The sequence below is a fragment of the Gopherus evgoodei genome, chromosome 7 (genome assembly GCF_007399415.2).
Source record: "Gopherus evgoodei ecotype Sinaloan lineage chromosome 7, rGopEvg1_v1.p, whole genome shotgun sequence".
Lineage (NCBI taxonomy): Eukaryota > Metazoa > Chordata > Testudines > Testudinidae > Gopherus > Gopherus evgoodei.
The window spans coordinates 83,220,210-83,245,806 of record NC_044328.1 but is presented as its reverse complement, the minus strand read 5'-3'; the positions used below and the strand labels follow the sequence as shown (position 1 = coordinate 83,245,806).

The window sequence follows — 25,597 nt, the reverse complement described above, 5'->3', positions numbered from 1 at the left end:
CATAGCCTTGTGTGCTGGAGTGCACAAACCAAACTCTCCCAGTTACCTGGTACATCCTTGAACTGCTTCACACACTTGTGCATAGTCTTAAAGGATTCATTGACATTCTTCTCTAGCTGTTCAGCATCAATTGCAGAGAGGGGGTCATTCATCCAGCTCTCAGACCAGCGTATCCAGTCTGATGCTGTGGTCCAGAGATCCCAGTATGGCTGGAATTCTTTAACCATCCTGGACAGCTTATCATACTTTGTGAAGAAAAAAAAAGAGTATTAATGAACAATGGGCATATTTTCCTCTAACAGTGGCTCATATTTTACAGAACCATGTGGCCCTGGCATAAAGGCACAATCCCACCTGGAGCTCCTGAGTAAGCATGGGGAATGCACATGGTCTAATATCCTTTAAGATGATTTATTAGGCTCCCCTCTGCACTACTAGCTAGAGCAGACAGGCACAGGGCCATAGCGTCACTTCCAGCTTGCTCCCTCTCAGGGGACTGCAACCCTGTGGATGCTTGGAGGGGGAAGACCTTGTGCTCTCCCAAGACACAGCGTAGCCCTTACTAATCAGTCATGAAACAATACAAAATTGTGGATAGAGACAGGATATACACAGAAAAACAAAGGCCCTCTGGGCCGAATTCAACCTTACATACATGGGCACAGTTCCATTTAACTGCAATCCAAGCTAAAACCATGACTTAGTTTATTCCTATGACATTTAGTGCCGACTTGTCAAAGGAGGGAGATTCAGGCATGCTGGCCAAAATGCATACATTTGAGTTGCACCTGCAGAAGCCCATATAGGTGCATGCAAACACTTAATCTGATGTGTAGTTAGCTGATTTTCATTTGCAAATGCTCTGTTGCATCAGTAACATGAGATTTTTTGTGGATGCAATGGACCCATACACATTTTGAGGACGTACCTGTTAAGGACCCAAGTTGCAACAGGGGATGTAACAGTCAAGAAAAAAAATCACACTAAGCTATTGAAAGTTAAGATACAGAATATTACTAGAGAAAATAATTCTACTCAATAGCCATAAAGGAAAGAGAGAGAGAAAATGTGTATGGGCATTTATGAGTAGCTAGAGCCACTAGTGTTTGTGACTAAAATTATTTCCTTAAGACAACATTCTGCCTTCCAAATTCACAAAATCACTTTCCTATATGTGACTATAAACCACTAGTGACATAAGTAATTATAGCCACTCTTGCCCATATTCTGTTCAGTAACTCTCCAACAGTAATGAATGTAACTAATTGCTACTTCATCAGCTTTCCCATCTTTATGATCTAGGAGCCAAGCCTTCCATACACCTGGCTACCACTACCGCATGAACTCTTGATCCAGGAGCATGGATGGGTAGAGCTCTGCCACAGAAGTGGCAATTGAATGCCATATGAACTTGCTCTCCCTTCCATGTCTTCTTGAACCAGCTCTTCCACAGCATAGAAGAGATTAGCAGAGAGCATTGGAATGGAGTGACCATCAGAGTGGATTGCTGGTCCTCTCTAGTTAATATAAAAACTGATGGATAAGCCAAAATGATAAAGAAGGAAAAAAATGTTTAATCTCACAATTGGGATGTTATTACCTAGGGGATTTATTTTTTTTGCCTTGGAGTAGCACCCAAAGGCCCCAGTCAGGACTAAGGGCCTGTTGTTTGCAGAGGCTAACACGACAGAACCCATGATCTGACACTTACATTAGTAACTGGCAATCCAAATATCCGTTCCCTGTTGTTGTAAAGCAATGCCATCTGCTGAGACTCCTTCAACTGCTTCTTGACCCTTCTCGCTTCATTTGCTATCTCATGTGCTCGGGTAAAGTCCACATGGACAGAAAATCCAGCCACGACTAGCTGGAAAAGAAAAGGCAGTATGTGGAACTCAGGCTGAAAATGCTGAATGCTGCTTTCTAGAATCTCAGCTTCACTGCTCACTCTTGGTTGCTCTCCAGCATGCAAAGAATCGGACAGCTCTGACTAAAGCCCATTTTAAATTTCACAGTCTCTCTCCCCTATTCTAATTCCAGCTCTCTTCAGGCCACAGAGAAGGTGGTGAGGAGCCAATGATAAGCCCTGATCAAGATCAGTTGACAGAAAGAACAAATGTGGGCACTGGCTGCCTCTTCCTCTTGCAATTGATTGCCACCCACTCATCAGTCCATGCCCAAATGTATCTATATTGAGCTGTACCACAAGCAACGTGGAACCACAGAAATTAAAATGAAAGATCTACTAGGTCATTTTTTCCATCCCCAAAAATTGTTTCCTATATTATATTCTCCAGGCTCTTGTCCAATCTTTTTTGTTTTTTAATAAAGTGTCAGGGACTTCTATCACTTCCTTTGGTAGACTATTCCACAGCCAACCAGTCTTCACTTTTAGGAAATTCTTTGCTTAATTTCAACCCATTACCCCCAGTGATACCCATTTGGAGAGAGTCTTTGAAATCAGTTGGCACATTGATTAGAGCTGGTCCAAAATGGGGAGTTTTTCCTATGGATAATTTCAATTTTTGGGTGAAAAATCAAATCTGAAACATTTGATTTTGAAACACTGCCACTGCATCTCTTGGGAGTTGTTGTTCAGGTGCCTCAGTCTCATTCTCCTATCTAGTCGGGACATGGAACCCAGCCTAGGGCTCCTATGGTGCACCACAGTCTTCACAGTTGCTGAGGAGAGGGGAATCATGGGAGATGAAGTCTAGCTTGGGAGTTCAGCCCAAAGCAGCTCCTTCAGGCACTGCGGCAGCATTTCAGAATAAAAATATTTCTGTTTTCGAGCATCCAGTTTCTCCATGAAAAATAAAAGTTTTCCATGGAATTCAAACAATTTCTCATCCAAAAGCAGTTTTTAGAAAAAAAAATTTAACTGGTCCTACCATTGATCTTAGAATTGCAAATGCTCCTGAAGATACCCCAGATAGCCAACAGCAATGATTTCAAGTCTTTGTGATTAGTGCTGTCTTAGGGCAGCTTCCCCAGAGCTAGATTATTAGTACCTGCAGACCATCCAGCCGTTCCAGAAAGTTGTTCTGATCCATGAGCTGAATTTTGCGGAACCTCTCTTCATCTTCTAGGTGCTGCTGCCGAATCATCTCCGTCTGCATGGCGATTTTCAGAGGCCAGTTGCTCGCAGCCCACCTGAGCTCAGATGGAACAAGAATACAAAAAAGATGAGAAGCAGCAACCTGAGGCCTATTATTGGAATGAAGATGAGCATAACAATTAGATAACCCAATCAAACTGATGAAGGAGGCTGACCAGCAACAGAAACGCGCATGGTTTCAAAGCACATTTTTTGGTGCTCTGTTCTTTGATATACAGTGTCTGCATCTAAACTGTTCAGTAACAAGAGGCTCAGGAAGGAAAGAGAGAGGAATTTGTAAAAAAAAATAAATAAAAAAAATCCATTGTATTAGTAAAAGATGTGTGGATTGCTAAACAATTCCAAAAAGTCCAGTGGGACTGTCTCTCTTACAATTTGTCTGCACGGTACCTAGCAAGAGGGGGCCCCAATCTTGGTTGAGGCCTCTTGGTGCTACTGTAATAGAAATAATAAAATAAAACAAAAAATATAAATACGCTGGCAGACAAGGTCTTTTATTTGTTAAAGAGGTCCAACACTACAAGTCTGCCTCCTGCCCAGGCCAGGAGGCAGTATGAATCTGCACACCTCTACAGACTCAATTTCTGAATTAGGTGTTCAATGAACATCCAGCCTGAACTGCCACATAAAAAGATCTGAAGCACTTGGTATACAAATCAAACCTTGAGGCATTAAGAATGGTAACAGCTGCAAAATAGGCTGCTTTGACAGTAAGAGAAATGCTCACTTGTCATTGAAATCATCTTGGGTAAGGTTGTAAAGGAATTCCTCCATAACCTCATAATCTTCCATGACCTTACTTATGAGTTCCTACACAGGAAGACAGAGAGAAAAGTAGACATCCTCCAAATTACCCATATTGAACACGTTGCTTATTGGGATTGTCTGGCAGGATACACACTGCATTTGCATGACACATGCCATCATCACACAACCTTACCCCAACACAGAGGGCTTCTATACCACAAAAGCAGTGGGTTTGAGTCTCCAAACACTTGTGGTGTGAGTGATCCTCAGACTAATATATGAAAGGGAGTGTGACCCAGTGGGTAGGACACTGGATTAGGAATGGGAAAACCCAGATCTATTCCAGGCTTTGCCATTGGCCTTCCAAGTGACCCTAGGCAAGTCACTTCACTGCTCAGTGCCTAGTTTCTCTGTTTATAAAACTGAGATGATACATCCATCCTTTGTAAAGTGCTTTGAGATCTACAGATGTAAAGTCAAGATCTAATATCTGTGCAGAAATATTGAATGGCGAACCAAGAAGTAAAAGTGATATACAGCATACATTAAGGACATCATTTTCAATTGCCTTTGCAAGTTTCCTCTGCAAAGACATTTGTGTGCACATAACCTGCCTTAGCACATACCAGTCCGGTAGCTAGGCATCTGACTGCCCAATTTGCATAGACACACTGGTTTTATACACACATGCCCAGCTGCATAAATGACATTAGGGTTAAATTTCGTATGTTAGCTGAAAATCTGTATTTAAGGGGCTACAAAGCTTGTGAACACCACACAACCTCTCAAAGCTTCATAACAGCCTGGATCAGAGGCAAGATTTCCCAAGCAACAAAACAGGTAATTGGACTGACTGGCCAGATCTCATTTCTTCAAACATGGATTAATTTAAGAAGCTATACCAGCTTTTGCAATGACTTATTGTTCCAGGACAGATTCAGAGCTGGATAGTAAAATGTCAAAGCAGTGGGAGATCTACCTCCAAGACTCCATCCACTCTATTCCCACGTTTTTATCTCCTGGCTCTACTGGGCACTCCCTTTTGATCAGAAAAGCATGCCTTACTTCCTGCACTTTCAGCTGCTCAGGGACTCCCTTCATCCACTCCCGCACCTCAGCCAGCTCCTCAATGCTATTTGGTTTCTCATACATTTTCCGGCTGATGGCTTTGAATGCTTCACAGATCTGCAGGAGGACACAGAGAATGTGTAAATCTACACACTGAATAGAGGAGCAGCTGCAGCCTTCTCTAATGGGCTACAGGGTTTCATTCCTATGGGGTCACTACCTTTAAACCTTGGCATACATCCAACAAAGTGGGTATTCACCCATGAATGCTCATGCTCCAATACATCTGTTAGTCTATAAGGTGCCATAGGACTTTTTGCTGCTTTTACCTTTAATCAGTGGACTACAACAGAGACTTATGACCTGGTTTTCAGAGGAGCACTCACAACTCCCATTAGAGTTAATGGCAATTGTGTGTGCGGAGCACCTCTGAAAATCAGGCCACCAGTCCCACATATGCCAGACTCCAGTGTAAGTCAAAAAGCTGGCTGTGACCCACTATCAGGGTGGTCTAAAGCTACAAATATATAGTACTATTCTAGTTCTTCCTGTTAGTAGCCCTTCATCACCTGCCTCACACATGTAACTGTCTACATATTCTAGTTAACCTCATCAGCTTCCTGCAGGAACTTCCAACTGGCAGCAAGGCAGAGCATTTTAAATCCATGAACATAACTATTTAGGAGATGGTAGAGAGCCACTAATATTTCCATGCCAATAGGTGTAGCTTTCTTGCACAGAATTTGTTACGAATGCAGGCACGCTTTGATTTAACTGGCTCTTCATATCTCCCTTCTAGCCTTTTTCAGTTGGCTTCTGCCACTAGTCCTACTTAACCATTCCAATGCGAGTTGGAAAACGTCCTCATTAGAGTGGCCTCAACTGCTATCATTTGACCACTGTGCAATCCCAAATTCTCTGCAGTGATACTTCCTGAAATAGGCGGACAGATGCAAGATGAAACGGAGAAGTGTGAAACTTACATTTTCTACCTGTAGGTGTAGGTTCTTAGCCAGTAGGTCCAACATGGAGGTGGCTAGCGCTTTGCGTTTTTTGGACAGATTTTGCTTGACACCTTCAATGCTGACATAGAAGGGACCGATGATGATGGAGCTTGGCAGAGTGTTGTCCAGCATCTCCTTTTCAGACAAGTGCAGGTTTACTATTTTTCTCACATCTTGGGCAGAGGGGCATTGGGCTTGGTACTCTCTACAACAAGAAATATAATCAAAGACAAGCCAACCCATAACATACAGTGCACAAGAACCCTTATCTCTACATGCCATATATACACATTCACATAGATGTCATTAGACCTTTGTCCAAAAGTTCAGGAGATGAAATTAATGACAGGCACATTTATTATTAAAAACCCACAGATTTCTCTGAATTTACATATTTTAGAACCATAGAGTGAGATGCATTCCCTGCCTCTGAAAGCTTACAATCTAAGATAGAGATGACACAACACAATAACCCAATTGACAACTGTTCAAGGAACAGAGAATAAGGAGAGAAGCAGGAAGGAGGGATTCCTGGGAGAATTGGGTTTTAAAGCTCAATTTAATGACTGGTGAGGACAGGAGGTCTGAAAAGAAGAAGGTGAAAGTAAATGAGGCAAAAGAATGACTGAGGCGTGGTTGGGGATTTTAGCAGTGGGAACAGGCAGGTTGAAACAAAGGGAAATGCTACTTCCTACACCATGTCATCAGCCTGAAAAGGCAGAGCTGCAGGAGGTCAAACATGCTAACCAGATTTTCAAAAGGGATCAGTAATTTTCTGACCAATAAGTTCAGAATGGAATTTGATTGTTATCAGGGGCAGACAGGAATTCCCACTGCTACTAACAATATACAGCATTCCACCAGTAGCTATTTTGCCTTCCGCTGAAAGCATCAGTTATTGGCCACTGTTGGAGGCTGGATTTGATGCACCAGTGTTCTGATTTGGTATGGCTAATCCCTTAGAATCATAGAATATCAGGGTTGGAAGGGACCTCAGGAGGCCATCTAATCCAACTCCCTGCTTAAAGCAGGACCAATCTTCAACTAAATCATCCCAGCCAGGGCTTTGTCAAGCCTGACCTTAAAAACCTCTAAGGAAGGAGATTCCACCACCTCCCTAGGTAACCCATTCCAGTGCTTCACCACCCTCCCAATGAAAAAGTTTTTCCTAATATCCAACCTAAACCTCCCCCACTGCAACTTGAGACCATTGCTCCTTGTTCTATCATCTGCTACCAATGAGAAGAGTCTAGATCCAGCCTCTTTCAGGTAGTTGAAAGCAGCTATCAAATCCCCCCTCATTCTTCTCTTCTGCAGACTAAATAATCCCAGTTCCCTCAATCTTGCCTCTTAAATCATGTACACCAGCCCGCTAATCATTTTTGCTGCCCTCTGCTGGACTCTCCAATTTTTCCACATCATTCTTATAGTGTGGGGCCCAAAACTGGACACAGTACTCCAGATGAGGTCTCACCAATGTCGAATAGAGGCTAATAATCACGTCTCTCGATCTGCTGGCAATGCTCCTACTCATACAGCCCAAAATGCTGTTAGCCTTCTTGGCAACAAGGGCACACTGTTGACTCATATCCAGCTTCTCGTCCACTGTAACCCCTAGATCCTTTTCTGCAGAACTGTTGCCTAGCCATTTGGTCCGTAGTCTGTAGCAGTGCATGGGATTCTTCCTTCCTAAGTGCATGCACTTGTCCTTATTGAATCTCATCAGATTTCTTTTGGTCTAGGTCCCTCTGTATCCTAGCCCTACCCTCCAGCATATCTACCACCCCTTCCAGTTTAGTGTCATCTGCAAACTTGCTGAAGGTACAACCCACGCCATCCTCCAGATCATGAATGAAGATATTGAACAAAACCAGCCCCAGACCGACTCTTGGGGCACTGCACTTGATACCAGCTGCCAACTAGACATGGAGCCTTTGATCACTGACAGTTAAGCCTTATGATCTAGCCAGCTTTCTATCCACTTTATAGTCCATTCATCCAGCCCATACTTCTTTAACTTGCTGGCAACAATACTGTGGGAGACCGTATCAAAAGCTTTGCTGAAGTCAAGGAATAAACACATCCACTGCCTTCCCCTCATCCACAGACCCAGTTATCTCCTCATAGAAGGCAATTAGGTTAGTCAGGCATGACTTGCCCTTGGTGAATCCATGCTGACTGCTCCTGATCACTTTCCTCTCCTCTAAGTGCTTCAGAATTGATTACTTGAGGATCTGATCTATGATTTTTCCAGGGACTGAGGTGAGGCTGACTGGCCTGTAGTTCCCTGGATCCTCCTTCTTCCCTTTTTTAAAGATGGGCGCTACATTAGCCTTTTTCCAGTCATCCAGGACCTCCCCCAATCGCCACAAGTTTTCAAAGATAATGGCCAATGGCTCTGCAATCACATTCACCAACTCTTTTAGCACCCTTGGATGCAGTGCATCCGGTCCCATGGACTTGCGCTCATTCAGCTTTTCTAAATAGTCCGAAACCACTTCTTTCTACACGGAGGGCTGGTTACCTCCTCCCCATGCTGTGCTGTCCAGTGCAGTAGTCTGGGAGCTGACTTTGTTCGTGAAGACAGAGGCAAAAAAAGCATTGAGTACATTAGCTTTTTCCACTTCCTCTGTCACTAAGTTGCCTCCTCCATTCAGCAAGGGGCCCACACTTTCCCTGCCCTTCTTCTTGTTGCTAACATAACTGTAGAAACCCTTCTTGTTATTCTTAACATCCCTTGCTAGCTGCAACTCCAATTCTGATTTGGCCTTGCTGATTTCACTCCTGCATGCCTGAGCAATACCTTTATACTCCTCCCTAGTCATTTGTCCAAGCTTCCACTTCTTGTGAGCTTTTTTGTGTTTAAGATCAGCAAGGATTTCACTGTTAAGCCAGCTGGTTGCCTGTCATACTTACTATTCTTTCTACGCATCGGGATGGTTTGTTCCTGCAACCTCAATAAGGATTCTTTAAATACAGCCAGCTCTCCTGGACTCCTTTCCCCTTCATGTTATTCTCCCAGGGGATCCTGCCCATCAGTTCCCTGAGGGAGTCAAAAGTCTGCTTTTCTGAAGTCCCCGGTCCGTATTCTGCTGCTCTCCTTTCTTCCTTGTGTCAGGATCCTGAGCTCAACCATCTTATGGTCACTGCCTCCCAGATTCCCATCCACTTTTGCTTCCCCTACTAATTCATCCCTGTTTGTGAGCAGCAGGTCAAGAAGAGCTCTGCCCCTAGCTGGTTCCTCCAGCACTTGCACTAGGAAATTGTCCCCTACTCTTTCCAAAAACTTCCTGGATTGTCTGTGCACAATTGTATTGCTCTGCCAGCAGACATCAGGGTGATTGAAGTCTGCCATGAGAACCAGGGTGTTTGATCTAGTAACTTCTGTTAGTTGCCTGAAGAAAGCCTCGTCCACCTCATCCCCCTGGTCTGGGGGTCTATAGCAGACTCCCACCATGACATCACCCTTGTTGCTCACACTTTTAAACTTAATTCAGAGACTCTCAGGTTTTTCTGCAGTTTCATACTGGAGCTCTGAGCAGTCATACTGCTCTCTTACATACAATGCAACTCCCCCAGCTTTTCTGCCCTGCTTGTCCTTCCTGAACAGTTTATATCCTTCCATGACAGTACTCCAGTCATGTGAGTTATCCCACCAAGACTCTGTTATTCCAATCACATCATAATTCCTTGACTGTGCCAGGGCTTCCAGTTCTCCCTGCTTGTTTCCCAGGCTCCTTGCATTTGTATATAGGCACTTAAGATAACTTGCTGATTGTCCCGCTTTCTCAGTCTGAGACAGGAGTCCTCCTCTCTTGCATTCTCCTGCTCATGCTTCCTCCTGGTATCCCATTTCCCCACTTACCTCAGGGTTTTGGTCTCCTTCCCCCAGTGAACCTAGTTTAAAGCCCTCCTCACTAGGTTAGCCAGCCTGCTTGCGAAGATGCTCTTCCCTCTCCTTGTTAAGTGGAGCCAGTCTCTGCCTAACAATCTTTCTTCTTGGAACACCATTCCATGGTCGAAGAATCCAAAGCCTTCTCTCTGACACCACCTGCATAGCCTTTCGTTGATTTCCATGATTTGATGGTCTCTATCTGGGCCTTTTCCTTCCACAGGGAGGATGGACGAGAACACCACTTGCGCTTCAAACTCCTTTATCCTTCTTCACAGAGCCACATAGTCTGCAGCGATCTGCTCAAGGTCATTCTTGGCAGTCTCATTGGTGTGCATGTGGAGAAGCAGGAAGGGGTAGCAACCCGAGGGGTTGATGAGTCTCGGCAGTTTCTCTGTCACATCATGAATCCTAGCTCCTCGCAAGCAGCACACTTCTTGGTTTTCCCGGTCAGGACGGCAGATAGATGATTCAGTTCCTCTTAGGAGGGAGTCCCCAACCACCACCACCCACCTCCTTCTCTAGGGAGTGGTGGTCGTGGAACCCACATCCCTAGGACAGCCCATCTCAAGCCTTCCAATCAGTGAAGTCTCCTTCTGCTCAATCCTTGTACCTGTTCACTGGAGTGCATGCCACACACTTTTGCAAGCACAGAACAACGAATACATACACACACACTTAAGCAAGGATACATGAGATGGGGATGTACTATAGTAATAAGTTTCTAAGGACATGGAAGTCAGGTCTGTGGTGTCCCCTCTTGATATTACTTACTTTAGAAAGGATTGGATGTCATTATTATTCAGCTCTAACTGGTTCTCATACTGCTTGGCATAGGCTTGGAGGGGGATCACTGCCTTGCGGATGGCGGATTGGATGGTGGTGCGCAGTTCTTCCACAGGGGGCTCGTGCAGGCCCACCGACTCCAGCAATGGTGTGCCTCTGATAAACATGTTCTCCAGCACATACTGGAAGAGTGCAAAAGGAGAGGTCATTCAAAACAAGCAGGAATCACCCTGCCGCTTCTCAGTCTCCAGCAGGGGAACAGGTTTTACAGCGTGAAGAACTCACATTCTTCACAATCTATTGCTCTGTAAGATTGGTCATACAATCATCATCAGGAGGGAAGGTACCTCTAGAAGGTTATGTGGTCCATTCTTCTCCATTGCATCAGGAATTACTTCATTCATCCAACCCCAGCCCCAATAAAAAGATAAATATAGAGGAAAGATAGGAGAATCTTGGAAGACAAATTTCCCTCTCAACAGGGAGAAGAGGATATACTCCAAAGGGACTTTCCCTAACAGGTCTGAGGCCATTAGTCTACATGCTATTGCCATTCATGATTCCACCCTCATCAGCTGCCATACATTTTGGGTCTCTAAGCCACTTAGTCTCTGTCATATTGCCACTTAGTCTCTGTCATATTAATATTTCCCCAGAGTAACGCACCGTCTCCAGCTGTGGTATGGTATGGGTAGCCAGGATTCCCTTGTCAAACAGAGAAATGAGGGAGGTCTCGAAGTTTTCCAGAGGTGTGCTGAAGTGAACCCCACTGTTATCCAGAATCAGATCCACCACGAAGAGAGGATTCTTTCGTGGCCTGCAAAGGGAGGAGATGGGGTGTTATGTGGCTGTTTGCAGAAAGAATGGCACCTGCAACACTGCTATTGTGCTGTGTGTTTAAATCCCAACAGTGAAACTGACCAGCTGCGGGGCCTTATTCACTTTCCCAGGCTCTAAAATAGAACTAGTAGTGGTCCCTGTGGTGTTGAGAGAATTCATTAGCTAACATTAGTAAAGTGCATGGAAAATATTGAACCAGATCCTGGCCTCCAATCAGGCCTGCACTAACAGGATAGCTGCGGATTCACCTAGCTCTATTCCTCCCTCCCCTGGCTCCAGGGCAGGGGTCCCCAACGTGGTGCCAGTGGGTGCCATGGCACCCGCAGGGACATCTAAATGCACCCGAGACCTGGCCGGCAGCGGAGCATCTGCCGAAATGCCACCGAATTTCTGCAGCACTGCGGCGGGGATGCCTCTCGATGCCACCGCTTGCTGCTGACAAGGGACGTCATCAAGAGGCATCACCACCAAAATGCCACAGAAATTTGGCGGCATTTCGGCGGGTGCTCCACCACCGCCACGGTCCTTTGTCTGGCGCCCGCCAGACAAAAAGGTTGGGGACCACTGCTTCAGGGTTTGTGCTGGAGACATGTCAAGAGAGAGGGATGGAACTGAGTTCCTCTTCATCACGAGCAGCACCATGAAACCCCAACCCAAATGCAAAGTGTCACTGTAAAAATCTACGGTAATTACAAATACCATATTCTTCCCTGCTCCCCTGTTCTCCCCCAAGCCTAATCTCCCATCTCTCTCCTCCTTACTTGTATGGGCTGTTGATGAGGTCCCCTCCCCATTCCATATCCTCCGAGCAATTCAGGACATTGCCGCAAGCATCCAGCAAAAGCTGAGTGAAGCTGACCAGGGAGTCCTGGACCAGGAAGCGCACAGAGTCTTGCAAGTTGAACTTGATGAGCTCCATCAGCTTATGTAGCTTGGACATCTGGTATACACCCCAGTTGGACTGATACAGATTGTACCACCCTTTACCAATCTCCCTCAGACTGCTCTTTACTGCTATCTTGAGAGTATTGATCCAGGTGTCCTTGAGAAACATCTGAACCTAGAACAAAGAAACATGCAATGAAGAATTTATCCTCTGAGGACTGATGGGAAAACAATAGGGTGACTATTGACCACTGGCAGGGACCATTAGTGCCCAGTCCAATACCAATCTGCTGTGAAACAAATCCTGTCATCTTCGATCCATTTTGGTTGACCAATAACCCTCCTATTTATGGATACGTACCCAACATACTATATATATCTAGTTCCTTAACAAAGGCTCATGAAAAGGCCTGCTGTTGAGAAAACATCAGAGCTGTGCTTCTCCACTTCACCTAAGCTTCTGCTTTCTATCCCTGTTGTCACAAATTAGACCAGAGGGGACCATTATGATCATCTTTTAGTCTGACATCTTCCATAACACAGGTCACAGAACTTCCCTGAAATACTTCCTCTTTGCTCTAGGGTATGTCTTTTAGTGAAACAATCAGAGATGGAGAATCCACTACAACTTACCAAGGACAGAGTCCCTGCAGCTTGTAAGTATGGCTTACATTCTGTTTTTTCATATGTATGACTTTACATTTGGCCATCTTAAAATACATTGTTTGCTTGTGCCCAGTTTACCAAGCAATCCAGATTGCTCTGGATCAGTCCTCTTCATTATTTACCGCTCTCCTAGTTTCCAATCTACTATTCCCCATGGTTTTCTACAGAACAGTATCAGAAGCTGTATTTCATAGGGGTCCCCCATAAAACTCTCTGTAAAATATGACTGAGAAATGAGGGATGCACATTTGTCTTCTTTTGGAACTGATTAAAGTGATAGGAAGGTGCTAACTGAAGGGCAGCAGACTCTTGCAATGCTTTGATTCATTAAAATGCTACTAAGAGTCAAACTTGTTACATGGACTTCTGCTACGTGTGTGTAGAAATCAAATTTCAACAGTGCAAAGGGAAACAGCATTTTCTCATTGACAGAGTACAGGACTGAAGGTCAGGAAAGTTGGGGTCCTTATACAGTAACTCCTCACTTAATGTTGTAGTTATGTTCCTGAAAAATGCAACTTTAAGTGAAACGATGTTAAATGAATCCAATTTTCCCATAAGATTTAATGTAAATGCAGGGGGTTAGGTTCCAAGGAAATTTTTGGGGGGCAGACAAATGGCATTATCTGCTGTAGTTGGGAAGTGCCCCTGACTTACCCCACACAGGCACAGCTTGCTGCAGGCAAGAACATTAGGAAGCACCTTTGCAGCAGCAGTGGCAGCTTCCCTGGAGAAGAACAGGTGCCGACTTTGCCGGGAATGCTCCAGGCTCACCTCTTCCTGTCCCCACTCCACTCCAGGCCCACCTCTTCCCACCCCCACTCCACCTCCTCTCCAGAGCATGCCGCATCCCTGCTCATTCCCTCCCCCATGAAAGTCCTAAGCGCCACCAAATAGCTGTTTGGCGGTGCTGAGGACTTTCTGGGAGGGAGGGGAAGGAGTGGAGACACAGTGCTTCCCTGCTCCTCCCCGTCCCTCCCAGAAAGTCCTAAGTGCCGCCAAACAGCTGTTCGGCGGTGGGGAAAGTGCTGGGAGGAAGGGGGAGGAGGCGAAGAAGAGGAACTTGTGCAATGCTCCCTTGTAAAGTTGGTGCTCTTCCACAGAATCTTACAAGCAGTGGACAGAGCAGGCCTCCAAACGATGTTATAAGGGAGCATTGCACTACTTTAAACGAGCATGTTCCCTAATTGAGCAGCAACATAACTTTGAAACAATGTTAAGCAGGAGGACGTTAAGTGAGGAGTTACTGTATACACTCTGCCTATTAAAATGAAACACTCTTTTCCTGGCTGGTTCATATCCCATATTGGGTGGCCTTGGGCAAGTCTCTCAGCTTCTCTCTGCCTCAGTTTCCCATGAGGATAAAGCAGCCTTGTACAGTGTATGAAAGTCCTCTGACGAAAGATATAAGAGATTTATAAGATTTTATTTTTTTACTCTATGGTTGTTAGTAACTAAAGTTTTTTCACTAAATTGTGTGAAAAAAATCTAGCAAAACTAATAAGAACTCAGAAAAATTCTGTTTTTTCATTATCCCTGTGGTTAAAAGAAGTGAGAGGATCTGAAGAAAATCAGTATTTTCAGTGGAATCAAAGCTCTGGTTCCTTATAACAATAAGGGGAGAAGGAACAACAACAATTTAGAAATCTACAATGCAGATTTTGCCCCATGTTTTTTAAAAAAGCTCTGTCCAGTTGCAGTAAATCAATTATATAATTGCTAAGATCTGTCTGGCTTGTTCTGGTTGGTATATGCTAAGAGCCCTGTTGATTGTTCTGTATCTCCCTTCCCCTTAAGCAAATGTTCCCTCCCTGCCCTTCCTTACCTGGGTGAAGGTCTGCGTCTGGATCTGTTCAAACTCCTCTAGCCGGCCATACTTAGACAAGGTTGAATGAAACAGAGACATGGCTGCAGCTTTGTTGCACTCATCTCGCACCTGCGATAAGGCAAGGATGACTTCTGGTCTGGTCAGGAGCGAGACAAAAACAAAAGATGCCCGTTGCTCATCAAATGGATAGTCTGGGATCTTGACCAGCCCTGCCAACAAAAGAGAGTGTGTCATTTTAAGAGGAAGAGCATTTGCAATCCCTTTTTAGGTTGGGATCAACATATGGCTTGATCCCATAACACTTCACTCATGTGAGTGGTCCTTACATACATAAGTAGTCCCAGCAGACACCAAGTGTTCTGCCTATCTGAAGCTGGATGAAAGGGCTGGTGTTGGCACCAAAGGTTCCACTTCCCCACTTTAGGGGACTTCATAACTAACAAACATCTGTTCTGTCCATGCACAGAAATGGAGCCATGGCCCCAGCACAGATCTGATGTTCTGATTCATAGATCCTCCATCATGAGGTTCTTTTTGGTATGGCAGAAATGGCCCAGGAGTGGGGGCCATGTCCCACAACGGGACTGTGCAGAGGCTGCCACAAAGAAGAAATCAAGATTCCGAACATGAATGAAAATGAGAGGCCTCCTCACTCCCAAGCATGGCCTTGAAACTTCCACAGTTTGCCCCCAGCATTCCAGCCACTGTTAATAAAGCTGCACTGTCCATGGAATGCCTCAGCTTGTGCAAATTTCACTCAAAGTGCCAAGACCAAATTCTGGTCCCAGATACACATATACAATTTCCAAGGATCATTCATAACCTAATCCACTAACGTAAATGAGTTCTCCATGCATGCATCCAATTTGGCTGTCTGTCGGTCCCCCAGAATAACTGGCAAACATACCACCTTGTACATCCTCTTGCATTATAAACCTGTATGTCTGAAAGTCTCCCACAACAATGAAGAAATCATTTTACAGAAGGATCCTTGCAACCCAACTGGAGCACAACTTTCTTCACCAGATCCCATACCTATCTCTGGCACCTTCTCCTCTTCTCTCTCTGGCAGGGTGACATATGAGAACGTCTGGGGCTTGGATGTGATGACTCCATCAAAGATAATCTTGTTCATGGTGCGTTCATAGTCTAGGCTCACCTCCTTTTCCAGGCATTGCAGACAGTTCAACACACTGAATACAATTATAAAATGAATGAACAGTGACCACTCAGATCTGCACCAATCCTCAAAGACCTTACCCCCAAATTATTTCTCCTGGATTCACTTACACTTAGCTTGCTTACTAAAAATATCTGAATTACATTAGCAGAGCTATGGAGGCCCAGGAATAGAACAGCAGATGATGATGCAGGTTTGAGGTTCATTGCCAGAGTGTGGGGCCACAGGACAAAATAGTGACATTGCAAAGGTGTCCCACCCTGCAGGGTGTGATGTGAGTGTGAGAGAGGACTAGATTTGAAGCTAGAACTAGCACTCCTCTCTCTCTCTCTCTCTCTCTCCTCCTTGCCCTCCAGTTGTTAAGCTGTCTCTGTACTAGTCTGTTCTGCTTGCACCGGTTGCAGCAAAATGAAACTGACTAGCAGCTGATTAGGATCATCTTATCTGAATTGCTGCTACAGAACAAAGTGGAAGGGAAACAGTTTGGACAGAGGGATGTGAGAAGAAAAGTATTACAAAGTTCGAAGAAAAACCATCTAAGGCCATGGCTACACTAGAGAGTTGCAGCGCTGGTGAGGGGGTTACAGTGCTGCAACTTAGGATGTGGCCACACTTGCAAAGCATGGCCAGCACTGCAACTCCCTGGTTTCAGCGCTGGCTGTACACCCGGTCGAGCCTCGGGTGTAGCGATTCAAGCGCTGGTGATCCAGCGCTGGTCAGCAAGTGTGGATCCCACCAGCGCTTTTATTGATCTCCGGGGTATCTCAGAATTCCTGTCCACAACAAACCAGAATAAAAGGAAGAGCTCAGAGTTCAGCCAAACTGTTTTATTTAAAAAACAAACACAGCTCCTGTTTGCTGAGCGAGCGGAGGCAGGCAGGGGAATTACTTTGGAATGTTCACAGCTGTTTGCTTGAAGAGAGAAACAGCACTCTCACACGGCAGAGGGGGAGGGGGAAGTCCATGTTGAGCAGATGCTTATCTGGTCTGATGGCTATTTAGGAGCGCATAATTTGCATTTAGTGAATGAGAGAGGGGTGGGGGAAGGGGTGAGAACTTTTAAAATGATTGAAGGTAGGCACTGTGTGTCTTCCAGTCCTTAGAACTTGCAAGGCAGGGAGCTGAGAACAGTGTCAACTCCCAAAATCCATTCTCTCTGTCTCCTCCACGCTCCCTGTCACATTCCACCCCACCCCCCTATTTTGAAAAGCACGTTGCAGCCACTTGAATGCTGGGATAGCTGCCCACAATGCACCACTCCCAACAGCGCTGCAAATGCTGCAAATGTGGCCACACTGCAGCGCTGGTAGATGTCAGTATGGCCACACTGCAGCGCTGGCCCTACACAACTGTACGAACACAGCTGTAACTACCAGCGCTGCAGAACTGTAAGTGTAGCCATGGCCTAAGGGTTAGAGAAAGCTGTGTGTGAATGCTAGGAATGCTTGGGGTATATGTGCCATCTTCCCAAATGCCCTTCTGAATATTTACTGAAAGTATAAAATTCCTGATTTTCCTGATCCTGAACTCCAGTTGCCATTATTCTATAATGATATTGCCTTTCACTTCAAGCAGAGTACTTCTCTCTGGCTATATCTCTGTTCATAAACAGAGACCTTACTCTCCAGTCAAGGCTGCTAGACCACACAGCTCTACACACCACCACATTTCTGAAGGGGGTCAATGCAGTTGTTCATTCCAAGGGACTGAAGGCAATACCACCACTGGTAGACAATGATTTAGCAAGTCCAGGGACTCTCAAACTTTTCCCTAGCCTAGGCTGTATCTCAGCAGAGAAATTGTCTCATTTGTAACCAGGTTACTCCTTTCCTTTTCTATTTGATTACACAAGATCCCTAGGCATATTTTCTTTTAGTCTGACGATCAGCCACAAAGGCAGCTGGCACCAGACAACTGTATAGCTCTCTGCTGACCACCAGGAAGCACTCTGCAGAGAGCTGGTGGTCCATAGCCTAATGCAGGGACCATTGACAATCTGTGCTCTGGAAGCTGTTTCCAGTGTCTGTAACTGAAAATGTGCAGCTCCTATGAAAGTTTCCATCTCTCGGCATTATCCTACTGTGACGCTCTGTACCCCAAAGCAACACTCTGGCACTCCCATATTCACCAGTGTTATATAATTGCAAGAAATCTTGTACAAAATATGTCATGTGAGGTATCAGTGGAAAAGTTATGGTTTGCTGTATATGATTATTCTAATTGTATGCATGTATCATTTTTGTATCTGAAGTTAGAAATATTGACTTTATATACCAGCAGCAAAGAGTCCTGTGGCACCTTATAGACTAACAGACATATTGGAGCATGAGCTTTCGTGGGTGAATACCCACTTCGTCGGATGCATCCGACGAAGTGGGTATTCACCCACGAAAGCTCATGGTCCAATACATCTGTTAGTGTATAAGGTGCCACAGGACTCTTCGCTGCTTTTACAGATCCAGACTAACATGGCTACCCTTCTGATACTCGACTTTATACCAGTATTTCAAATGTGTTTGCTCCTGGTTAACACCCACAAGGTAGTTTACATCCAGTCTCGCCAGCACATTGTGGACAAACCATTCAAGGTGATGGCCCATCAAGAAATACAATAGGCCATAAAAGAAGCTTACTCCCACCTGATGAACTTTTCTGTGAATGTTCTAGCCAGAATATAGGACATGCGGAGCCCAATTCAAAAGAGCTGCCGCCGAAATGCCACCAAAGACAGCGGCAGCGATTGAGCTGCCGCCGAAGATAGCGGCAGCAATTCGGCGGCGGCTCAATTGGATGCCACTGTTTCCGGCGGCACTTCGGTGGAAGGTGTGGGGCCCCTCTTCTGGACGCTGCAGGGCCCAATTCCCAGGAATTGGTGTAATCGCCCTAAAGCCGGCCCTGCTGCCATGACTCATTGAAGTATGCAAGGGCATGTGACCAGTTCATGTGACCCAGGACTCCATCTTGTGCCTATACTTTTCCACTAACTGTGCTGGGGGCTTTGTTTGGGACAATGAAGTTCCCTCCACAAGGCAGAAACTATAAAAGGGGGAAGTGACATCATCACTTGGCCTCACTCCCCCCCACCCCCCACAACTCAACACCTGGAACCTTAGGAACAAGGACTGAACTGAGGATGTGCTGTGTATGGAAGATTCGTGGACTGTTTGTACCATCAGGGTGAGACACTTCTTGATTCAAATCCTATCTAGTGCATAGAACTTAAATTGCGATTTTATTTTATTTCTTAGGTAACCAACTTTGATCTGTAGCTATTTCTTAGATTTTTAAGTGATTATATCTTTCTGTAGTTACAGTTGTTTTATGTATTTTTTTTTTACTTAAAACAGTGTGTTGTTTGAAGTCCAAAGGGAAATCCGCTCAAGAATAGGGGGTGGTGCAATGTCCTCTCCACATTGAAGCAGGTGCGTACTGGGTAGTAAAATGTATACTGGTCAGGCTTCTGACCAGGGCAAGACAGTACAGCTCTGGGGTCCTAGGCCGGGGAACTGTGGGGAACTGGTTGGAGCCTCTCTATTATTGGTTCATGGGTGGCTGGTAAAAGCATTCATGTAACACAGCTGGGTAGTCCCTGCCTGCGAATGTTTGTGTGTGGGCAGATCTGGAGGGATCTGCAGCTTGTGTGAGAGCAGCACAGTGAGAGAGGGAGCCCAGGTTGGTAAGACAAAGGGCTCAGTGGTACCCCAGTTCTAGGTTGCACCCCAGGGAAGTCAGTCACACTATGCAGACATCCAGTACAGTACACTGAAAGCACAGCCATGATCTGAGTCTTTCAATGAGCCTCTTCTAGCACCCAGGGAAGAATTAATGGGATACTCACCGTATCTCTTTTCTCAGGTGTGAAGTGCTCATTGCCAGCTGCTTCATTCTACCTATGCTCTTCTCATCAATGCTCCTCAGCCCATCCACGGGCATGCAGTCCACATATAGATTGTACCGCAACAGCGCCTGTGTTTTCTTACGCAAGGTATTGGCAGAAACCACACGTTGGGCAAATACATGGGGGTCTTCCGCAAGAAACAGCAGACGGACTCGTGGCACCCAGTACTGACATGGCATAAGAGGGGCTCTCCCTGGGGGGAAAGAAGAGAAGACATAAATAACACACATTGGGGTCCATAGTGAATATAGAAATCAGATTCCCTATTTATTGTAGCCAACAGATTGAATATACAATCAGGGTCAGGCTGATGGGGTGGTGGTAATACAAGAGGCTGCCAAATGAGTGATCAGAGTTCAGGTCTTGGTTGGCAGGGGATTGCAGTGCTGAAATGGCAGCATCCTTAACCCCTGCAAATGGCGAGTACTTCAAATATCCCCAAATTACCCAAATTACCCCCGAATGGCATTGGCTCCAGGAAGAATCATGTCTAGCCCTCCAGTGGTGGGGAAGGAGAGGGAAAAGTATTATTACAATGCAGGGCCCTGGTAGTAGAAAAGGAAACAAACGGAGTAAATGAACGTCTCCCATCTCCTAATGAACCCTAGTCAGAACACACCTTCTGGAGTTACTCCTCCATTTAGAATAGGCCTCCCTTCTTCATCCCGTACCATTCCCCTTTTGTTTGTCTTATGTACCAAGTACAGTTTTGTCTCCTTGTCGTAATCCAGGACGCCAACACTGACCCACTTATAGATCAACTCGTGGCTTTTGGGATCCTCTGATGAAAGATATAATCATTACAATTCACAAAAGTAAAATGCCTGCAAGCTGCATGGAAACTTTTAAAAAACACCACTATAGAGGCTCAAACGATATGTAAACCCCAAATTAAAAAAACAGTAAGACAACAACAAAAAAATCATCATGGCTAAACAGAGCAAAAGAGGCAGTTAGAGACAAAAAGACATCTTTTAAAAATTGGAAGTCAACTCCTACTGAGGAAAATCAAAAGGAACATAAACTCTGGCCCGTCAAGGATTAATATGTTATTAGGCAAGCCAAAAGAGAATTTGAAGAGCAACTAGCAAAAGGCACAAAAACTAACAGCAATTTTTTAAAAATACATCAAGAGCAGGAAGCCTGCCAAGCAATCAGCGCTAAAGGATCACTAAAGGAAGACAAGACCACTGAGGAGAAGCCAAATAAATTCTTTGTATCTGTATTCAATGCAGAAGATGTGAGGGAATTTTCCACATCTGAGCCATTCTTTTTAGGTGACAAATCCAAGGAACTGTCCCAGACTAAGGTGTCAATAGAGGAGGTTTTGGCACAAATTGATAAATTAAACAGTAACAAGTCACCAGGACCAGATGGGATTCATCCAAGAGTTCTGAAGGAACTTAAAAGTTGAAATTGCAGAACTACTAGCTGTGATACATCACCCACCACACCAGCCTCTGATTGGAGGATAGCTAATATAATGCTGATTTTTTAAAAAAAAAAAAGCTCCAGAGGGGATCCTGGCAATTACAGGCCTGTAAGACTAACTTCATGACCAGGCAAATTGGTTGAAACTATAGTAAAGAACAAAATTATCAGAAGCACAGATGAACACGATGTGTTGGGGAAGAGACAACATGGTTTTTGTAAAGGGAAATCATGCCTCACCAATCTATTAGAATTCTTTGAGGGAGTCAACATACATGTGGAAAAGGGTGTTCAGTATGATCAGTAAATACTGTGTATTTGGACTTTCAGAAAGCATTTGATAAGGTCCCTCACCAAAGGCTCTTAAGCAAAGTAAGCTGTCATGAGATAAGAAGGAAGGTCCTCTCATGGATCAGTTACCGGTTAAAAGACAGGAAACGAAGGGTAGGAATAAACTGCCAGTTTTCACAGTGGAGAGAAGTAAATACCAGGGCCCACAAAGATATGTACTGGGACCAGTGCTCTTCAATGTATTCATAAATGATCTGAAAGAGGGGTTAACTGAGGTTGCAAAGTTTGCAGATGATACAAAATCACTCAACAGCTAAGTCCAAAGTTGACAGAGAGGACTTACAAAGGGATCTCATAAAACTGGATGACTGGGCAACAAAATGGTGGATGAAATTCAGCATTGATAAATACAAAGTAATGCACATTGGAAAACATAATCTCAACTATACATGCAAAACGATGAGGTCTAAATGAGATGTAACCAGCAGAAAGAGATCTTGGAGTCACTGTGGATTGCATAGTTCTCTGAAAAACACCTGCACAATGTGCAGCGGCAATTAAAAAAAACTAACAGAATGTTAGGAACTATTAGGAAAGGGATCGATAACAAGACAGAAAATATCACAGTGCCACTATATAAAGCCATGGTACACACACCATCTTGAATACTGTGTGCAGTTTTGGTTGCCCCATCTCAGAAAGGATATATTGGAATTGGAAGCAGCATAGTGAATGGAAACAAAAACGATTAGGGGTACGGCACAGCTGCCATGTGAGGAGAGATTAAAAAGACTGGGATTGTTCAACTTAGAAAAGAAATGACTAAGGGGGGATATGATAGAGGCCTATCAAATCACAAATGGTGAGGAGAAAGTGAAAAAGAAGTGTTATTTATCCATTCACATAATACAAGATAACCATGTGAACCATCCGTTCACATAACACAAGATAAACACATAACCATGGGTCCCCCAAAGAAGTAGTTTTTCATACAATGCACAGTCAACCTGCAGAGCTCATTGTCAGGGAATGTTGTGAAGGCCAAAAGTATAATTGGGTTCAAAAAAGAATTAGATAAGTTCATGGAGGATAGGTCCATCAATGGCTATTAGCCAATATAGTCAGGGATATAGCCCCTTGCTCTTAGTGTCCTAAACCTCTGAGTGCTAGGAGCTGGGACTGGATGACGGGGGATGCATTACTCTATAAATTGCCCTCTTCTGTTCATTCCTTCTCAAGCATTTGTCACTGGCCAATGGAACACAAGATACTGGGCTAGATAGTTCTTAGGCTCTTATGTTCTAAAAAGGGTTTAGTTGATTCTCACAAGATATTGTGGCAGGTGAGATTTCTCATTTAAAAAAGCTGGGCTGAAGTTGCTCCTCTTCACTGTCATATGTCCCATAAGGTCAACCTCAGTTGCTCTGAGCTGAAGATTTTCTTTAATAAATATATATATAAAATAAAGTACCCAGCACAACAATGCAGAATAGTCATGCATGCAATTGCTTCCTGACATTTGCTCCATGTCTTCTTCCCATCATTTAAGTTCTGGAACAACAGGACTGGATCACACACACAGTGGCTCCAATTTTCAGAAGACCCTCAACCTGGCCTCCAGTTTTGCACCCACAGGTAAACACAGACATGTTTCATAGTATTTAGACTTCTAACCTATTGATTTGCAGGTCTGATCAGGGGAGAAACATTTAAGAACTATAAAATTACCCTGCAATTATTTCCAGGCACAGAAATGAGGTTGCAAAATCAGAAGCTATTTCTAAAAACAAGATCCAATGACTCCTAGTCCCCTGCTCTAACCACTAGAGCCTGTTACGCAAGTACTCGCTCTCATTTAATCATCTCTGTGTTCCATTCATCAGCATTACATTCAGCTAAGTTGGACAGTTCCATTCCAAATGCTAACCATTCTATTGCAACGATCCTGTAAGTGTCATTAGCCCAACGTCACTGTGCAGAACACCCAAACTATAGCTTAGTCATGCTTTACCGTGTCCCAGTTGATCATCTGTAGGTAAAAGTGCTTTTCCGGGAACTGGCTTTCTGTCTTGAGATCCTGGCTCCAACCCCAGCAAGAGCCACTCTTCAGGAGTCCGGCAGTCATACTCTTCATCATCAAATATCTACATAGACAAGACAATGTAATGGAAATGAATCTCTGCCTGGGGAAGAAGATAACAACATGGCATAGAAATTTATGAAGGAAAAGAAACATGCACTCCCTGAATTTTATATAACGGGGGAAACAACAAAGGTGCAGAAACCACATAATGTGTTGCCTTATGAAGGACTTATTTCCAAGGGTGGCAACTAGACTAGTCCCCCTCTTCTAGATAGTAGAGATGGGGAAGAGACTCTCAACTGGAGAAGTCCCAGCAATCAATGCTGCCGACAGTGGCATTCAGAAGGAAATCTGAATTTGTGTAATAATGGTATTAAAGAAGCCTAAACAACTGTCTTTGGAACAGTCCTGCGAGACGCTGAGCACCTTCAAGTCCCATTGTAATGAAAGTTGTAGGCACTCATTAACTTACAGGGGATGCTCAGCACCATGCAGGATTGAATCCTATGGATCCCAGCCCCCATGGCTTCTATTCTAAAATATTCACCTGTTCATCTCTGTTTCTTACTAAATCATGTGCTCTGCTCTTTTCAGTGAGTCCGGAGAGCATCAATAGTAATGCAGATGACAGTTCTAAAGCTGCTCACTTACCTGCAGTGGGAGGTAGATGGGAAAGAGAGGATCTCTCTTTTGCTCAATGGTCGGCATATTGTCAGGGTCTTGGTGCCTGGGCATCAGGTGATTGGAATCTATCCCCTCTTTGGCTAAGAGCTGAGCAATATCTAGTTTGAGATATAGTCGTCGTCTCCTAGTTAGGAGTCAATGAGATTGAATGGTTATGCTTAGTGAAGTTATATGAATTGTCATTATTCAATTGTTTTTTCAGTCTGTTACAGGAAGAACATCTGTGCTAATAACTACAGGTTCAATATGGCACCAATGCAGTAACAATTGGACACTACCCAGAAGACAGAACAGACTGATGGAACTTTGAATAGTATACTGAACAACACACTGTGGGTGGGATTTTCTAAAGTGCTCAGGGTTGGCCTAACTCTGCACCCACTGACTTCAGTGGCATCGGAGGGGTAGCCGTGTTAGTCTGGATCTGTAAAAAGCGACAAAGAGTCCTGTGGAACCTCACAGACTAACAGACATATTGGAGCATGAGCTTTCGTCAGTGAATACCCACTTCGTCGGATGCATGACTTCAGTGGGGGTTTTACCATTGACCCCAGTGGGAGCCGGGTTAGGCTAAGGCTGAGCACTTTGAAAATTCCTTCCTAAGACATTTATTCTAGGGGATCATTCTTGCATTGTCAGAGGTGGGCTGGGTGATCTTAGAGTCTTTGCCAACTCCAACATCTACAAAACACAATAAGCTTAAGTCATTTTGTCAACATGTGATCCTCTCTCTACGCAGCCTAAGTCAACAGCGTTGTGCAGGTGGCAAGGGGTAAGACTAAACACTACAATAAAACACTGTCCCTCTTGAAACATTATCTGCATAGTACTTCTGCATCTTCAGAGCGAACTTCAGTACCCGGTTCTTGTGTGGCTATTCAATGTATACAACAGCTATCACATTATCCCCCTTCTTGAGGTTACCTCTCTATCTCAATCTTCCGAGGGCACTGTCCTGGCAGCCCCTGAAAGGGAAGCTGCACCTTTGGCTTAAACGCTTGCAGTGGGAAGTCTGACTTGGCCAGGATCTCAGTGGTTGGTCCAATCACTTGTTTGTCCAGGTAAGATTCAATGTTCTTGGGAGTTTCAAATGTTGTGACTGACATCAAACGAAAAAACAAGCAAAGTCCTAAGTTCATAAAACAATGTATCTATGTTCACATGCACATACATACAGACAGACAAATTATGCCACC

General features: G+C 44.5%; 1 protein-coding gene across 5 annotated transcripts in view; it reads right to left on the bottom strand.

The window, feature by feature from the left end:
* DNAH1 (dynein axonemal heavy chain 1) overlaps positions 1–25,597 on the bottom strand; it is a 144,992-nt gene that overhangs the window by 99,157 nt on the left and 20,238 nt on the right. For 3 of the 5 annotated variants that reach the window (XM_030568242.1, XM_030568245.1, XM_030568243.1), the window contains exons 4-19: positions 25,326–25,500; positions 24,369–24,525; positions 23,646–23,778; positions 20,532–20,693; positions 19,853–20,105; positions 15,870–16,027; positions 14,832–15,043; positions 12,217–12,515; positions 11,282–11,432; positions 10,604–10,797; positions 5,917–6,142; positions 4,931–5,050; positions 3,846–3,928; positions 3,012–3,153; positions 1,712–1,867; positions 47–245 (exon numbers count right to left, since the gene is read on the bottom strand). In XM_030568242.1, coding sequence (XP_030424102.1) covers positions 47–245; positions 1,712–1,867; positions 3,012–3,153; positions 3,846–3,928; positions 4,931–5,050; positions 5,917–6,142; positions 10,604–10,797; positions 11,282–11,432; positions 12,217–12,515; positions 14,832–15,043; positions 15,870–16,027; positions 19,853–20,105; positions 20,532–20,693; positions 23,646–23,778; positions 24,369–24,525; positions 25,326–25,500 — 2,820 coding nt within the window. The remainder of the gene's footprint in view (positions 1–46; positions 246–1,711; positions 1,868–3,011; positions 3,154–3,845; positions 3,929–4,930; positions 5,051–5,916; positions 6,143–10,603; positions 10,798–11,281; positions 11,433–12,216; positions 12,516–14,831; positions 15,044–15,869; positions 16,028–19,852; positions 20,106–20,531; positions 20,694–23,645; positions 23,779–24,368; positions 24,526–25,325; positions 25,501–25,597) is intronic. The other 2 variants (XM_030568244.1, XM_030568246.1) reach the window with 2 other exon arrangements.